This window comes from Rhineura floridana, chromosome 4 (genome assembly GCF_030035675.1).
Source record: "Rhineura floridana isolate rRhiFlo1 chromosome 4, rRhiFlo1.hap2, whole genome shotgun sequence".
In the NCBI taxonomy this organism is placed as follows: Eukaryota; Metazoa; Chordata; class Lepidosauria; order Squamata; family Rhineuridae; genus Rhineura; species Rhineura floridana.
In genome coordinates, this window is record NC_084483.1 from 166,811,749 (window position 1) to 166,829,746 (window position 17,998).

Here is a 17,998-nt window from a genome sequence, read left to right on the forward strand (position 1 = left end):
TAATGATCAAATCACCCACTACAAGGATCCCTCCACCCCCTGGAGATATATCCTCGGCACAAGAGGATAGCTGCTCATCCCCCATGGAATGGGTCCCTTGTAAGGGATCGTTTCCCTCTTCCTCAGCTGGATGCTCTCCTTCCCCGAGACCATCGTTCTCCATGATAGCAGGAGAGCGATCATCGCTGGAGTGGGACACAGCTATAACGTCCCTGAAGGCCTCCTCCACACACCTCTCTGCCTCTCTCAGCTTTTCTTTTTTTTTTTTTCAATAATTTTTATTCAGATTTTCATAAAACATACAAGACAAAATCATAAAACATTCAAAGACAAAAAACAAAATCAAAAATAGTTAAACAAAAAGAAAAAAAGAAAAAAAAAAAAAACAAAAATAAAAAATAAAGAGTAAAATATTGACTTCCCATTTGTCAAAGATCAAATCAGTTATAAGTCTATAATATATAACAATCCTGTCTCTTAAGTCATATTATAAAATCACTTTCCTCCAGTAGTTATCTTACTTAATCATCAAATCTCATAAACATTACTTTATTCTTTCCACAAAAAGTCAAAGAGAGGTTTCAATTCTTTAAGAAATATATCTATCAATTTTTTTTTCCAGATAAGCATATCGATTAATCCATCTCATTACTAATTATGATAATCTTATTGTCATAACCATAGTCAAAATAAACATTTCAATTAATCCATCACATCAGAATCTGTTAGGTTCAATAATTTCAGTAGCCATTGTTCTATTATCTCTATTAGTTCCATTTTCCATCTTCCATCTTCAGTAGTCTTGTTAAGTCCAGTAATTTCAATATCCAATCTTCCATTATCAGTATTCCATAATAATCTTGCTGTCAAAGCCATAGTCATATAGTAAGAGTCTGATGGGGATTACCTCTATCCCAAATATTTTCTTGCCATCCATTCTGAATAAGTTGCTGAAATACTGCTGTAAAATCATATCTCTGTTCTTTTTTTCAAAATACACTGGGTCATCTCTTAAAAGTTTTTCCATTGTCACATGGCTGCAGTTAATTCCATAGATTTTCTCTATATTGGGCTCCATCACATCATTCCAGTCCAGAAGATTATCCATGCCATTGATAACTTTATCTCTAGAATCTTCATTCATTTCTTCAGAGATAACATTGAGTTCCAAACAATAGATTTTATTTCTAAAGTCCATAGACTCCAAATCTTGTTCCTGTTCCACGTTGGTTCCAATCTCCGGGATCTCCTCTCTCACAGGGACCCCTATTCCAGTCTCCAGGGTCACCTCTCTCACAGGGACCCCTGTTCCAATCTCCGGGGTCTCCTCTCTCACAGGGACCCCTTCCAGGGCCACCTCTCTCACAGGGACCCTTATATCTTTAATCTCCTGCTTCATTTTACTCAATTCAATTTTCATTATCTCAATCTCATCCATTATTTTCTGAAACATAGTTATTTCCAGATTTTCAGCCACTTTCTTAATTGCCATTTTAAAAGAAAAATATAGGAAAACCACTTCTTATTTCAGCAACAATTGGGTTAATACTCCAAACTTGGTGACATCACAGTATAAACAGAGCAGACAGCCTTATCTCTCCAATAGTTAAGTAAACAAAATGCAGTTCCCAGGATCGAAACAATTAATGGCAATCGTCAAGAAACAGATTCGTCAAAATAAAATAGACCAAAAAGAAAGTAGTCTCAAAACAGTATAATATTTTTCAAAATAAAAATCTGGAATAGAAATCCCTCTTCTGTGTATATCTTTAGAATGCAAATCCAGGACAGCTTTTTGCAACAAAAACAGAGATAAGCTATTAATTAGTGCGTAGCAGAGAGAAGTTATGGCTCCCCAGTGAGATGTCAAAAACTGATCAATCTGGCAAATCTCTTTTAAACAGCAACAATTTAAATCAAGTAAAAGAAAAATATAGAAAGAAGGGTGCTTGCCTGTTAGTGCGTTCTCTCTTAGAAGATAAGATGAACGTTCGCTTTAACAGATAGAGCTTGCTGTTGAAAATCCGTCCCACTTTCGTCGGCTGGACCTCGTCCCATAAATTAATGAGATCTGGTCGTCCCAACAAAAATAGGCTTTGAGGTTAATCTCTTCGTTTCTCCCTACCCGGGAGAAGTTTAATCAGTCAAAAAAAAAAGAAAAAACTGACTGATATATCTGAATAAGCTTCTTTTGAGGCAGGAGCCCGTCTCAAAAGCAGGCACAGGCTAAGTCACCCTTCCCGGAAGTCTGCCTCTCTCAGCTTTTCCAGGTCCGCCACCTTGGCCTCAAGGAAATGAAGTTGTTCCCGGAGAGCCAGGAGCTCATTGCACCGAGAGCACACCCACGACTGCTGTCCAACAGGCAGATAGTCGTACATGCTGCAGGCGGTGCAAAACACTGGAAAGCCCCCACACGCCTGCTGGCTTCTTACCTGCATAGTTTTGTTTGAGGTTTATTATGTCAATAGGTTGGAGACTGTGGTTTAGTTGAGGTCAGGGAACAGAAGGGCAGAGTGGGGGGCCCTGGCCTCCTCGCCCTGCTGCCGAACTCGCTCTGCTGCTTAACTCGCCTTGACGCTTCGTGAGCTGGGGCCTTGATGCTTCGTGAGCTGGGGCTCCCTCTAGCTCGTGGAGCAGGCTCCCTCGCTAGGTGCTCTGACTTTATATGTGTGGCTGGTTCCTCCCAGCTACTGCTGCCAGCCAATGATGTGTTACTTGAGGCTGATGGCTCAACTATCAGCTGGGGCTTAACTCTTTAGTATTATCTCAGGTTTCCTTCCTTTGAAGGCAGGAAGGCAGGCTTCCTTCCTGAGCGAGGGGCGGGGCTGTTTAAGCTTTTGGCTGCTTTTAATCTCAGCAAGGGGCTGCGACTTCCAGGCAAGTCTTTTGTGTTTGTTGTTTTCCCACCTAGAACAGCCTGACCTTTCTTTAATCTAGGGAAACAGAGCTTGTGGTTGTGTTTCAGGAAGGCTGAAGCTGCCCTTTTTAGCAAGGACTGAGCTGACTCTCTCCCTGTATGTATTGGTGGAGTTTCCTTTTTCCCCTTCTCTCCGACTGGAGTTTAGCCTTATTTACAGTGTCCCCTGAAGCTTTCCTGCTAGGGTGGTGTTGAACACTAGCTTTCTATAGGCTTCCTTCTCCTAGGATCTGTCTCCTAAGATATAGGTTCTTTCAGGATTTGGCTCCTAGCTCAGGGTGACCTTAGGCTGCCCTTATTGCTTATTTCTCTGAGCTGTTTTAATTCAATTAAATAATGGAATAAATGGGAGCTACTTACCCTCTTTTCGCTCTGCTGCTTAACTCGCCTTTTACTTTTAATATTTTTTTATTTTATCATGTCTGTGGTTACTGTGCCCACAAACTCTTTATACTTTCTGGAAGTATTTGTGTTGTCTAATACTAGGTGTGCGCACAACTCTAGTTAAAAGATAAAATTGCAGTTTTAAGTACCTGGTCATCTAGACCAAGGATAGCTAGCCTGTGACCCTCCAGATGTTGCTGGACTACAAGTCCCATCATGCCTTGCCATTGAACAGGTTGGCTGGGGCTGGAGACTGACATCTAGAAGGCCACAGGTTAGCGCCCCTGAAGTAGGCTATTATATGGGTTGTGTCCAATGGTAGCTTTGCCTTAGCAGAAAGTAGTTCCAGTCTTTATATATCTATTTAATTAATTTATATCCTCCTTCCTCCCGGAAGGAGCCCAGAGCAGCTAACAAAAACATTAAAAGCACTCTAAAACATCTCAAAAACAAAAGACTTTAAAACATATAAAAACAAAACATCTTAATTTTTTTAAAAAAACTTTAAAAACAACTTAAATAACAATTCCAGCATAGACACAGACTGGGATAAGGTCTCTACTTTAAAGGCTTGTTGAAAGAGAAAGGTCTTCAGTAGGCACCGAAAAGATAACAGAGATGGCACCTGTAAGGGGAGGGAATTCCAAAGGGTTGATGCCACCACTCTAAAAGCCGCCTTCCTATGTTGTGCGGAACGGACCTCCTGATAAGATGATATCTGCAGCCATGCAAGTCAGGGGCACAGATCTCCTACCACAGCCCTCTGTGCCATGTCCCATTTTGTTCTGGAGGGTCTCCTAGCCCTTAGAATTGCTAAAGACTCAGGTGAGTGAAGAACCCGTGAAAATTGGGTGCCCTGACTTGCACAAGCTGAAGCGCATTCTGCTATGGCACAGCCACCCTTGAATGCAACCCTCTATCTTGAGAATTTAAAGGCTTTTTATCCGTTCATCATCTTCTGGAGTGCAGCTGCTGGTTTAGCTCTTAAGGTGCATCTACACTACAGACTCAAATAGGCTTAATGAAAACCCTGGGAATTGCAGTTGTGTTAGGCAAAGGCAAGGAATGTTTAACAAAAGGATCACTCAGCATCCTTCCAAAACTAAAATCCCCAGAATTCTTTGGAGGAAGCCATGACGGTTAATCTAGTATAAAACTGATATACATGTATGCTGTGCAGTTATGTACCCTTACAGCACAATCCTATGCATGTCTAGTACTCAAAAGTAAGTCCCATTAATCTCAATAGGACTTAGTATAAAGGAAGTGTGTAGAGCAGTGATGAGGAGCCTATGGTCCTCCAGATGTTGTTGGAATATAAGTCCCATCATTCCTGATTGTTGGCCATTCCAGTTGGGACTAATGGGAGTTGAAGTCCAACAACATCTTCAGGGCAACAGGTTACCCATCCCTGGTGTATATGATTGTGGCCTTAGGGTTTCATCAAGAGTAGTAAGAGTGATCTTCCTGGTCCAGCAAGTTCATTGTTTTGTTTTGTTTTTAATAATCCTTGCAAGCATTTCTCAAGATGGCAACATTCCTTTTGGGTTTCCAGATGCTACATTCTGAGAGTGGGTAGTACTTTGCCTTATTAGGAAGAAGTGTCCACCAACAATTGCAAGGAATATGTACCTTTCTGCAGGTTTTCAGAAGTCTATATTCCTCTTTCATTTCTTTAGTATGTTTGTGTATTACACTCAAGAGAGTGAGCAAGTGAGAACTTGTATCTGATTGCTGGTGGCCAATAGCCACTGTCTCAGCTTCTGCAGCAGGAAAAGTCCATGAGGTTTTCAAAGCAAAAAGGTGAGAACTTATCAAAGATAATGTCACATTATTCACACTTTTTGAAAAGTATTGCTAAACTGGCCACTTTTTTCTATTTTGAATAAAAAGTAGCCGCAGGGCCCAATTCAAATTAGGGCAGCATACCAGGGTTGTATTCAATTAAATTTTACTCAGAGAAGACCCATTTAAATTAATAAACCTAAGTTAGTCATGTCAACTCCAATGGATCTACTCTGAGTAGGAGTAGCACTGAATACCACCCTCAATTGCTTCCTGAAAATCACCTCCTTACTCCTATTGGCCCCCAAAGTTGCTTTTTACTACAAAACTGATGAACTGTAAAGATTGGGATCCCAGAGAAGTTAGGCACAATAAATATATTATGATTCTAATTAATTTAGCAGAGTAATGGAAAGAGATAAAAGCAGACCTATAATAGGCAAATCTAATTCATAGGAAATGTAAAGCAGGAATGCAGTTCCTTTCAAATGCAGAATGCTTGACATTTCCTTAACTGAAAACTGTGCAAGGAAAGACACCAGTGCAAGGATTTGAACAAGATATAGCTCCAGACCAATGTCCTAAAGATGGAGAGCTCTTTCAAGGTCTTTTCCCTGCTGAAATACTGGAGTAGGCCATCCACCTCTAGAAAAAAAAAGTTCCTTATCCATTTTCAGATGTCCACATGTAATTTTTGTGACTGAATCTCTTTTTTTAGGAGAGCTCCGCCAGGGAAATGTAAACAAAAGCCTGTTCCTGTGAAAACAAAGAGTAAAAGAATCCCATTCACTCCACGTACAAGTAAGTCAATAAGGGTTTGTGGTGTTTTTTGTTTATTTGCTTGCTAGGTAATACAAATATTGATACATTAACAGGAAGGATCTGTTGACGTGTACACCAACCTTCAGCATCTTCAAACAAGGTAAACGCTACATTCATTTAATCAGTCAATCACTATTTAGGGCACCTCCTTTTTATTTAAAGTGCATTTAAGAGTATTTGTGCTCATGATGGTTTTGTGGGGTTATATGCAGTTCCTCTTTCAATACTGTTTGTACCTATAGAAGTTTTGGGGTAGACATGTTTCATTTCGAGTTGGTACATATCCCTAGCTTCCTGCTGAAATCCTGCAACTTTTCATACCACAAATTCTCTTGAGTTGTTGTTTTTGTCCCACTTTTGCTGTCCTATGGTGCAAGCGTGCTACCCCAGGTGGCAATAATGCCATAACATTGGGGAAGCATCACAGGACAACTCATGAAGTGGAATGATCTGTGGACGATCCAGTACAAATCCACCACAAATGCACCATGATTGCGTCAATGACATGTTGCGGAATACATCCACAAAAAACCCACACCAGTCTGGAGGGACCCTTAAATGTATATATTGTGTTGTAATCTGAATTGGGGTGGAGAACTCAGGGGTGGGGGAATCTTTATTTGTCACTACCCCTGTGGGCCATCTTAGATTGGGGCAGAATACCTGCCAAAGTTTTCATTGAAATTGCTGCTAAAATTGACCTCCCCCCCCTCCATTCCAGCAGTGGTTTCAGGGCAAATTGCTTTGTGCTCCTTGGGCAAGGCATGCTCCTGCCGCCTATCAGCTGATGGTTAGTCATCACAAAATTAGTCCTCATAATGGCATTATTTTACTGGACATGTGAAATCCCCACCCCCTAAAATTTCAAGAGTAGCTTCCAACACAACCAAAGAAACAGCAGCTGTAAAAAAAAAAAAAAAAAGCCTCCCTATATGTATGTGAAAGCAGGACCTCTTTCTATTACAGCATATTATATCATCCCATCTATTTCTGATGTTCAGGTGGTGAGTGTCATCGCTTATGTAGCCAACACAGCACCACTCACATGTCAGAGGGAAGGTATCAGTTGCTTTGCAGAACTATGAAATATATTTAGGGGAAAAAAACCCAATGGGGTAGGGCAGACATCTCCCATACAGTGCAGTGCCCACACCATACATTTAAAGCACATTTAAAGCAAGTGGCTCCCCCCAGAGAATTCTGGGGACTTAGTTTGTTAAGGGTGCTGGGAATTGTAGCTCTGTGAGAGGTAAACTACATTTCCCAGGATTCTTTGGGGAAAGCCATGACCATTAAAGTGGTATATGAGTGCTTTAAATGTATGGCATGGATGTGAGCATGCTCAGTGGCCATGGAACACCGATTGACTGTTTGGGGGAGGGGAGAATGGAATGAGGGGGTGTTTAGGCTGGAATCCTGAACAGAAGCACTATATCCTGTAACATTTTGTGGTACGTTCTATTTTTAAAAAATTAACTAATGCCTATAGAAGTGAATAAATGTCTATATTTTAAGCCAAAGTCAATACAGATGAGGCCCATAGCCTGAATAGAGCCTGCCCACCCCCTGCTTTCCTTCAGAATGCCTGGCACACAATTGAGTCACTCAGGCTCCAGCTGTCTCATGATTTTCTGCTGTCGATTCCTGGTCAATTCCTGTTTTGGGGATGCCTTCTAAAAATGTTTTGTGTATGTAGACACCCACTAAACTATGCCAGTCTCCAGCCACTTCCCCTTGGTCTCTCTCTAAAAGAGAGGGAGGGAACCTCTGGTCTGTAGGTCCCATTACCCTTGACCATTGGCCATGCTGGCTGGGTTGGATGGAATCTGAGGTTCCCCTGCTCTAGAAGTCCCTCCTCCGGGCGCCTACTCAGAGAGAAGCTCGGAGGGTAGCAATAAGAAAAAGGGCCTTCTCAGTGGTGGCCCCCGAACTATGGAACAATCTCCCCCTTGAAGTACGCCTGGCGCCAACGTTGTTATCTTTTAGGCGCCAGGTTAAAACCTTCTTCTTCTCTCAGGCATTTTAATCATGTAACATTATCACATCTTCGTACTTTTACATTTAATAATTTTAGTATTTTAGTATATTAGTATTTTAATATTTAGTATTCTTGTGTGTTTTTGAATTCTATATGTGGTTTTAATTGTATATTGAGCCCAGAGAGCTTCGGCTATGGGGCGGTATAGAAATTTAATAAATAAATAATAAATAAATAAATAGAAGTCAAGCTCTGAGTGGGGGATGGATACATCTTACTCTAGTTGCACATGCATGGGCACAAAATGCCACTCCACTGTTTCCCTTTCCTACCCTGTCCATAACCACCAACCTAGATAGAAATTGTTGCTAAATGTATTGCTCATTAGTTTACTGGCAACACAATGGCATGGACTGGACAATATCCCCCACTCCATTCTCCAGTTTGTTGGGGAGTGGGAAAAGTGTACCTCACTCTCTCTTGCCCTCTCCAACCCCCCTTTCCCACCTAGGAGATCACATGTGGGTGTAATATGTGAAGAGGTCTATGCACATAGGACCCAGTGGAAGCAGGCCCTGATCATCTGGCTCATTCCTAGATTTCCTAAGATACTCATCATGTGGTTCAGGCCTACGGGCATACACTCTCTTCATGTGGATGGCTAGCAGAACAGGCACACCTGGTGGGTGGAATGGGGAAGTTTGATCTTCCTTCCCTCTGTGGGTAGAGAAAGGTTTGGGGGAAGGATGGGGAACGGCCATAGCTCAGTGGCAAGGCGCCTGCCTTGCCTGCAGAAGGTCCCAAGTTCAATCCCTGGCACCTTAAGGTAGGGCTGGGAGAGACTCCTACCTGAGCTATATGGGTCAATGGTCTGACTCAGGATAAGGCAGCTTCTTATGGTTTGCATGCAAGTATTGTTTTCTCCAAGCTAGTGTAGCTGCTAATTTGAGTTGTTGAAATAAGAATGGGTTGCTGTTGGTGTTGTTATGTGCCTTCAAGTGGATTACGACTTATGGTGACCTTATGAATCAGTGACCTCCAAGAGCATCTGTCATGAACCACGCTGTTCAGCTCTTGTAAATTCAGGTCTGTGGCTTCCTTTATGGAATCAATCCATCTCTTGTTTGGCCTTCCTCTTTTTCTACTCCCTTCTGTTTTTCCAAGCATTAATGGTAACCACCTAAAATCTCTTTTCATAGAGACTGTCCCTGAACTGCTCAAAGAGCGTCTAACAACCCAGCCTCCCAAAACAGCCTTCAATGCTACTGAACTACCCCCAACTTCTTCCACTCCAAAATCTAAGAAGCCTGTGTCCCACAAAGACCCTACTCAACATAAGCCAGCAAAGCCTCCCAGGTCTGGTAAGAAGCAGCAAATGGCACAACTCCCAAAAGCCAGAGGATCCACGACGAAGGCACAAAAAGTTCCACATGTCTCTAAAGCAGTGACGATCTCCCCACCAAAGAAAAAAGGCTCACAGTTAACCAGAGCCAAAAGTAAACTTCCACAGGTTCCAAAGCTGAGGTCAGCGACTAAGGAGACAGCGCAAAAAAAGAAGAGAAAGCAAGCCAGCTTAAGAAGCACCATTTGAATTTCCAGTATATACATCAGAGGATCAAGTGATGTGAATGTAGACGAGGTTGCTGGGCGACTCATTTGGCTTCCAATTTGCTCTTAATAATAATAATAATAATAATTTAATTTTTAGGCCGCCTATCTGGCCGAAGCCACTCTAGGCGGCGTACAAATTAAATTCAATAAAATACAATAATACAGTAAATACAGTAAATACAACAAATATAAATAATCAACAGTGACAAAATAGCAGCAAATGTAGTACATAGCAATGGGCATTAAGGAGCGAGACCGGTCTGTAATTTTAATGCAAAAAAAAAATACAGGAAATACTCGTCTGTTAGGTAAGCAGCTGTTAGGCCATTGACTCTGTGACAGATGTAACACATATGTTTAATTAGGAGTTTAACTGCCTCAGACAGATTCCAGGTTGTTGCTTTGCAGAAATCTTACTCCGACGACCATTTAATCGGGTTACGGAGGCGATTTGGTGGCCATTTACAGCAGTGCAGTGCTATAGTAACTCCAGTGGGATTACTACAGCTGTGTAAAGTAGCCATTGATTTGCACGCTCTCTAAGAAACCGCTTCCCTCATTGCCTTCTATGGCAAAAAGCAACATGGAAAATACGGTGAGGTCTAGTATAATACCTCTGTGGAACAAAACATTCGAGTGTATTTGTGGAAGGGGGGGGTGAGTAAAGGCTGTACCTCAAAAGCTGAGAAAGGAACACTGGCTGTATCTGAGGGGCTGAATAGTCTAATAATCCCTTAGGAGGTTTGCATTTTGATTACAGGGAACACAATTAACCAAATTGCCAGTCTTTTATATTTTGGTGATACTAGGCAGTTGATTTTCTTTCATCAGCTATAACGTACATTCTAAAGGAGTCATCTTCTCTCTCTCTTCCTTCAGTTAAATACTGGATCAGAACAAATAAATTAAAATGTATCTATATGTGTGATTCTCTTGCAAAGCAAAAGTCTTGATCACAAGAAGGGTTGTACTTTGGAATCCTTTCCGTCACTAAAATGAGTGTGCCTCTAGACTGCTATTTGTGGACAGAGAAACCTTTTACTAATAGTGAACTCAACTCTCAAGAGTGTGGATCATTATGAATTCAAAATGGCACCATCCACATGCAACAGGAAAGTATCAGCAGGCTTGGAGAATCCTAAGGCTTGCAAAATTTTTAGGGAAGAAAGCTTAAGGGGGGCACCCCTCCAAATAGCCCAATGAGGACTGAGCATGCTCAATGATCAAAGAATGTTGGCTGACTGTTGCGGGGATGGGAATGGCATGGAGCATCTTGGAAGCTGGCAAGGCTTGGCATTCTGGCTGGCTGGCTAAAACCACACTATAACATTTTGTTGCATCCTATTAATCCCCAATGCAGGTATACAATATTCATGGACATTTGTGATTTAGATCCTAGTAACACACAGTGGTGACTGGTGCCCAGTGGGACTGGTAGGGTGGAAGGCCCAAACAGTAAGTGGAGCCAGAGCCAATGACAGGCAGAGCCAACAAATTATAGTTTGCCTTCAACCTCCTTGCTGCTGAGTTCTACAACGGGCAGCACTGAGATTATTGAAGAGGATGCTGATAGTCAGTGACACCCCTTGGATTGGTTGCAAATAAAAAGACAGGCAGGAGGGGGCTGACAGAGGTGGGTGGGGCATTGCCCCAGTAGCCCAAATAGGCCAGCCTCCACACAGACATAAAATTCAAAAGCAGCAGACTCTGCAATATTGGGGTAGGTAGGTAATCACCTATGTTTGGGTATGGACAACTATACAAAGCTATACTTTGCTGGGTCAAATGTAAGGATGGGGAAGAATATCTGCTAAATTGGAGCTGGCACTGGATTCCAGCTGAATTTGATAGTTTGCCATCCTTTTGGACGGCACCTATTTCTTGCTGCAGGACGTGGCTGTAATCGGCATGGATTTTGTGGCCGCGGCTGCAAATTGGCAAGAATTTATTCATTCAAACTTTCCCCCTTATTTTATGTTGAGTTATGCTGAGTTAAACCACAAGAAACACTGTGATCATTCACATAAGCTGCCTAAAAATTACACAATGCTTTTCCCGCAGCCAAAAAACCATGTCAAATACCATCGTTATTTACATAAGTATCTACATTGATAACTATGAAATTTTGGCCACTGGAAAAAACAAACAAACGTGGATCGAATCACCCAAAAACACACACAGCAGATCAAATCGGCAAGTGCGAGAGCAAGCAGGAACAAAAGAAGGGCAGATTGGGATCAAACAACGGACTATCAGAATGCAAGCGGATCAGAATCATGCAGCGAACCCTAGTCAGATGAAGGCCAGCCCTGGATGAAATGGCACCCTCGGCCTTTGGGGCCCCCTCCATTTTTCCACTTTACAAATACCTTGTTTTTTAAAATTGCATTTATAGCCTGTTCCACAACATCGATGCACAGTATGCAGGCATGAATGGAACCCTATCTTATGATATGAAAGATCTATGTAAAGATCTAGTAATATAGGAGGCAGCCTTATAGTGAGTTATTCTGGCAGTCTTCAACATTTTCATGCCTGGACCCATCTTTAATCCAACCTTGTGGTTTTTCCCATTATAGTGTTGCAAGAACACCTGCACTTGCCTGACTTTCTCTTCTCCTAAAGATACAGGATCAGTATCAGGCCCGAAGCCTGGCAACCCTAGTCCCAACCCACCAGCTGAAGACCAGCGAGTTGGGCCATTAGTCCACCTAACTCATATGGTCTGTGCTGACTAGCAGTGGCCCTCCAGAGTTTCAGAAAGGGGTCTCTTTACCTGGAGATGCTGGGGGCTGAATCTTGTCCTTTCTGCATGCAAAGCAGGTGCTCTTGCACTGAGCTACAGCCCTGCCCCAAATTCACAAATTCCCCCAATTACAATCACAACACAGTATGAGGGGTTGCTGATGCCAGCCACTTTCTATTGTAAAAGTTCAAAAATACACATCGAATGCTAAAACACTGTTTTGGTCATGCAGGTCAGCACTGCCAGTTTTACAACAGTAAATATAATATACTTCTTGCACTGTTTGTTTCAACTGTTTAGCAGATAGTTAATAACCCATGACAGGTGCACCCCGCCTCTTACAGGCTGACACTCCAAGTGGTCGCCTGCACCTATATCCAACCAGGAGTCAGTTGAAAGTTCCATCCAGTCCACCAATCTGTGTCCATTGGTAGTCATCTAAAGGCATCTTGCAAGTTCATAAACATGGTAGGAAAGTAATAGCCCTACCCTGCCATTTGTCTCTAGTATTTGCTAATGGGGTGGTGGTGATATGCTGCTTCTTAACATGGAGACTCCATTAGAGCAGTCTCATGAACAGGTCTCATCCCCATGTGCTGTAGCAACACATTCCACAAATTAATTAGTATGTAGCATTATGCTATTTTTTTTTATTTGTTTGATTCAAACATACTGCCAGTGAGTGTGCCCAGTGGCAACTAGTGGGTCCATGTCAGCGGGGCAGTAGAATCTACGCCAGGGTTTACTCTGAACTTTTAAGGAGCTGTCCAAGGTCCCGGGAGCAGATTTCACTGATTTGGCCATGTGACCCACACCTATTCTGGCAATAAAAGTGAATGAGTTAAATTATGTTTAAAGATTGTACTATTATCACCATACTGAAAATTGGTTTAAAGTTGACAGATTATAAACTACTGGAGACGTGAAATGGGGGAAGCTTGTCCCCAACGTGTCCCATTGGGAAGCTTTGTCACCTGGTTCATCATTCCCTCTAATAGCAAGCCCAGGCGGCTGAGGACCAATCAGTTTGGAAGTGAAATGGTCCCACCGAAAAACAGTGTGGTGGTTTTATATACTTGAGGATTCCCTAGAAACACAGAGAGATACAAGTTCGTAAATTAAAAGACATTTTTTAAAAATTCAAGACTAGCCAGACAGGGGATACATAAGCTTACAGGACGTTGGCAGTATTTGAATAGTGAGACAGGGGAAAAAAGAGGGTCTAAAGGAGCCAGAAGCCAGGAAGACACTGTAAGTCTCACGTCTGTGACTGTGATCAGTTGAGACACGGACAGTTAAGGTGCCAGTTGAAACAAAGAAAACTAGGCAGCAGTGGGAGAGACTAAACTGGCCTGCTCAAACCTTCCCACTCCCGATTGTATTTTAAGTATCCTGAAAATGGGGAGGGGGAGAGTGTGATGTTCCTGTATTAATGTAAATATGGTAAGTGCTGTTTGTATAGAAGATATATGGTAAGTGGAGTGAAAGAGGAGGGGGGAGTAGATGAGCAGTAGAATGCTGGATGATTGGCTGAGCGTTAGAATGGCTGGGAGTATAAATGGAAGAATGACAGTTGAATCTGGGGATGTTAGTTGGTGGATGTTAGTCGGTGGGTGTTGGTTGGTGGATGTGAGAGGAAGAAGGTGTTTGGGGGTGGATGTTAGGAGAGTGTGGAGAAAGAGGGAATTGGAGTTCTAGTTAATAATAAGACAAGTATCACAGGAATAGATGAAACCATATGCTTATGTACCATTATAAAAGTAATCTTGTTATTTCTGATATTTAATAAATACTATTTTGGTTTACCGAAGGTCTGATCCTTGGCTGGGGTTTTCACAGACCAGAAGGGAGGGCAAGGTAATTACCAAGGCTGAAGGGAAACAGTAACGAATGGTGGCAGCGGTGAAGAGAAGAATAATAACATTACAAGTATCCACCGCAACCCAGAGTTATATGAGTTATCTATATAGATACAAAGGGGTTGGGAACAGCATACGCATGCAGTCACAAAAGTAACCAGATAGAGAGAGACTCAGGCAAAGTCTCTGGGAATATAGGTTACAGGACGTGACTGGTGGTGCTGCCTAGCAGAGGGATCTAGTGAGATCTGTGCTAGAGCGGAGAGAGAAACCATAAAAAAGGACAGTCCGGACTGGTGGAGTCCCTGGTGGTGCCTAGTGAAAGGTAGTGGTCACAAGCAGGTAGGAACCTGACAGGGAGAGCCACGGAAGGGCGTCACAGAGAGCTTAGCCTTGGGAGGGATGCGAAAAAATCCTCCCTGCCCTATGAAGGAGAGAAAAGGACACCTGCTGTCCTTACCCAGCCTTCAGATTTCAATGATCCCACTTTCCCCACCCACCACATAGCTATACAATTCAGGTGTGGGGTTGGTAGCCCTTTAGCACAAGGATGGGGAATCTCTGGCCCTCCAGAGGTTATTAGAGTCTGACTGCCATCACTCCCACCCAGCACAGCCAACAGTCAGGGAAGGCCACAGGTTCGCCATCCCTTTTAGTGTCATGTAGCTATATGCAATATCCTTTATTTATTAGAACCATGTATAAACCACTTAATAAAAAGACCCTTCAAGTGGCGTCCATAAAATGATATTAAAAATTATACATTTTTGTGTCTAGATAATTATGGAATTGTGTCCAGATAAGCTTGCTGATGTAAAAAGGTTTTTAGCAGGCATCAAAAACAGCATAGCAAGAGTGCCTGCCTAATCTTATTAAACTGAATATTAATTTATCCTTGCCCTGCTCCTGATAATTTCCCCCTGACTACAAAGGTACTCTAAGCTGACTGAATAGGATCACTGTTTTTGCAACACGTTCTTTGAAAATCCTTCTTGTGACTTACAATATAGGGCTTTTTCCATTTGGATTGTTGAGACAGAGGTTCACTCAGATTGTGTGGTATGTGGTAAGAATATTACAGATTGTGACGCATGATTGAAAGAAGCACTTCAAGAAGAGGTTAAATCAGGGGTGTAGTGGTCCAGGGTCCCAGGAGGTCTTAGACACCTTATTTTTTTGGAGCAGGGTCCCAATGCCTCCAGCGTCCTCTGAGCCAATCAGCATGAAAGGGGAGTGTGTTAGCCACTGAGAATTTTCTTACATAGTTCCTTGTCCTTTCCTGCTGACTGGAGCCAGTCAGGGTGAAAGGATGTGAGCCAGCCACTGAGAAGACTCTTCTCAGTAGTTATCACACTCTTCTTGCATGCTGATTGGCTCCTATGGACATCTGTTGTTCTGGGAGAAGGTGTATGTGGGAAGGACTGAGGAGTGTGGAGTTGACTATAAAGAGCAAGCAAGTGCTGACGGAATGTGGCTATGAGGGGACGTGGCGTGACTATCACGAAAGGACCCTGCTCTTTTGAACTTACCACTATACTACTGGGATAAATGCTCCAAATGAATGGATGCGTCCCTTGCTCCCTTATACCTTTTTCCACGAGTGAGCGGTATGTAGATTCCTTGCCCTGTAGCGCCACCTACTGTTTTTAGTGTGGAACAACCGCTGAAAGCGCAACCTTTGCAACAGACAACTCCTCCCGCCGTCCTTTTGAACCTCCCAATCGATTTCAAACCGAAACTAATCATAATGTACTCTTTTGAAACAGCCGTCCAGAACGATAATATATATATATATTTTAAAAAATACAAATTATTTATAGTGCGCCAACTAACCAAGTTGCGGAGTAAAAAATGCAATGGTCCTTTCCCACACCTTCTTTTACGATTAAAACACGTCAGTAATGTTAATTTGCTAAGAACGCTAAGGATGAACTTCAATTCTTCTAGCAGATGTTTTTGCATTAAATTCTATTTTGAATAATTTGTTTAAAAAAGGAGCGTAAATTCGATTAAGGCCCCAGCGAGGCTCGAACTCGCGACCCCTGGTTTACAAGACCAGTGCTCTAACCACTGAGCTATGGAGCCACCTATCAGTTCAGCTCATACAAATGCATGGTACTGTTCTATTCTACCCGGATGCTTCCATCGTTTTATTTAACATTTTGAAGATCAGTGTTGTCCTGATGAAGACACAACAAACAACTTAAAAAACAAAACAAAACAAAACAAAAAAACAGAAACTCAAGCGAATAGTGCTCGAAAACCCCCCTCGAACACCCCCCTCAAAACCCACTTTCGGACAGCTGGATGGTACATTCCGATGAAGTTTTCCGAAGCAAGCCTGCTTCTAGATCTAGAAAGAGAGGTTTCACAAACATATTTTCAGAACACATCCTTGTGGAATTATAAAGCAAATTCAACGGCTGCAATGCGTTGTCCAGCCCGCCTCTCTAAAGAGCGGTTGATACAACCCATCAGAGGACAAGCTGAGAAGATTCGCCTCCCCTCGCATCACGAAGCCCCAGCCTTTAAAAACCGACCCGTTTTGCAAAGTTGGGGTTTCTTAGAACTATACAGCGCTTCCCACTACAAACGTCCACAAGCGAGTTTGCAATAAGCGACTTGCAAAGCGGCATAACATGGCAAATAACAAATAGATTTATTCAATCCAGACAGCGCCGTTTCAGATTCCCCATTCAGCCTTCAAGAAAGAGCTTCTTATACTCTTCTTACCCACTCTTAGTAAGACCTGCCGAACTTAATAGGGCTTACTTCACCCGGCAAGGCAACAGACAACGTTGTTGTTGGCGGTAGGCGGGTCAGGAGAGAAACAAAAGCTACTCAACTACATGGCAGCCTGGTTTACATTTCTTTCCCCCCGGCAATTTGGAAACCGTAGCGGGAGCGGGAGCGGGAGCGGGAGGATATATATTCACACAAGAGTGCACCCTTTCCGGGTACCGGGACTTGTCTGAACTTTGGACTCTTGGAGGAAGTGAGAGGACCCTATCAGAAAACAATGGTGAAGTCCAGGATTTTGTCATAGCTGCAGGAGTGAACATAAGAACATAAGAAGAGCCTGCTGGATCAGGCCAGTGGCCCATCTAGTCCAGCATCCTGTTCTCACAGTGGCCAACCAGGTGCCTGGGGGAAGCCCGCAAGCAGGACCCGAGTGCAAGAACACTCTCCCCTCCTGAGGCTTCCGGCAACTGGTTTTCAGAAGCATGCTGCCTCTGACTAGGGTGGCAGAGCACAGCCATCACGGCTAGTAGCCATTGATAGCCCTGTCCTCCATGAGTGTAGTGGCGAATTCAGACGTGCAGGGTCCCTTCATGTTAGTCACAGCCATGCCCCCTCCCCTTTTTTGCTGCAGGGTTGAGAATGAGATCCTTGTTAGTGCTTTCTCCCACAACAGCAGACATCTCTAGGAGCCAATCAGCATGAAAGAGGAGTGTGTTAGCTACTGAGAAGGGTCTTCTCAGTGGTCACTGGTAGTGACTCATCTCCTTTCACTCTGATTGGCTCCAGTCAGCAGAATAGGACAAGGAAACATGTTAGAAGACTCTTCTCAGCGGCTAACCCCCTTCAAGCTGATTTGCTTGTAGGATGCTGGAGAAATAGGGACCCTGCTGGGACCCTGCTCCCAAAAAACTAAGGGGTCTAAGACCCCCAAGACCCTGGACAACTACACTCCTGCCTGTCATTGGGAAGCAGCAAGTTCTCTCCCCTTACCCCAAGCACAAGTTATCAACAAAGAGTTCATGTAGGTCTAATTTTGTATGAAAAGTGTGTGTGTGTATAGATAGTTTTTAAATGAGGAATGGGGAATTTGTGATCCTCCAGATGTTGCAGTACTATAACTCCCATCGGATCTGACCATTAGCCATGCTGGCTGT

The 17,998-nt window shown here is 42.9% G+C and overlaps 1 protein-coding gene and 1 non-coding gene across 3 annotated transcripts in view; one reads left to right on the forward strand and one right to left on the reverse strand.

Annotated features, from left to right (window-relative positions):
• HHIPL2 (HHIP like 2) overlaps window positions 1-10,399 on the forward strand; it is a 36,806-nt gene extending 26,407 nt beyond the window's left edge. The window contains exons 8-9 of one of the 2 annotated variants that reach the window (XM_061626438.1): window positions 5,805-5,887; window positions 9,086-10,399. In XM_061626438.1, coding sequence (XP_061482422.1) covers window positions 5,805-5,887; window positions 9,086-9,477 — 475 coding nt within the window. In that variant the 3' untranslated portion in view covers window positions 9,478-10,399. The remainder of the gene's footprint in view (window positions 1-5,804; window positions 5,888-9,085) is intronic. The other variant, XM_061626439.1, reaches the window with a different exon arrangement.
• Window positions 10,400-16,114: 5,715 nt separating this feature from the next.
• TRNAT-UGU (transfer RNA threonine (anticodon UGU)) lies at window positions 16,115-16,187 on the reverse strand. Its single transcript has one exon. It is a non-coding gene; the product is annotated as a tRNA-Thr (tRNA).
• Window positions 16,188-17,998: the final 1,811 nt, after the last annotated feature.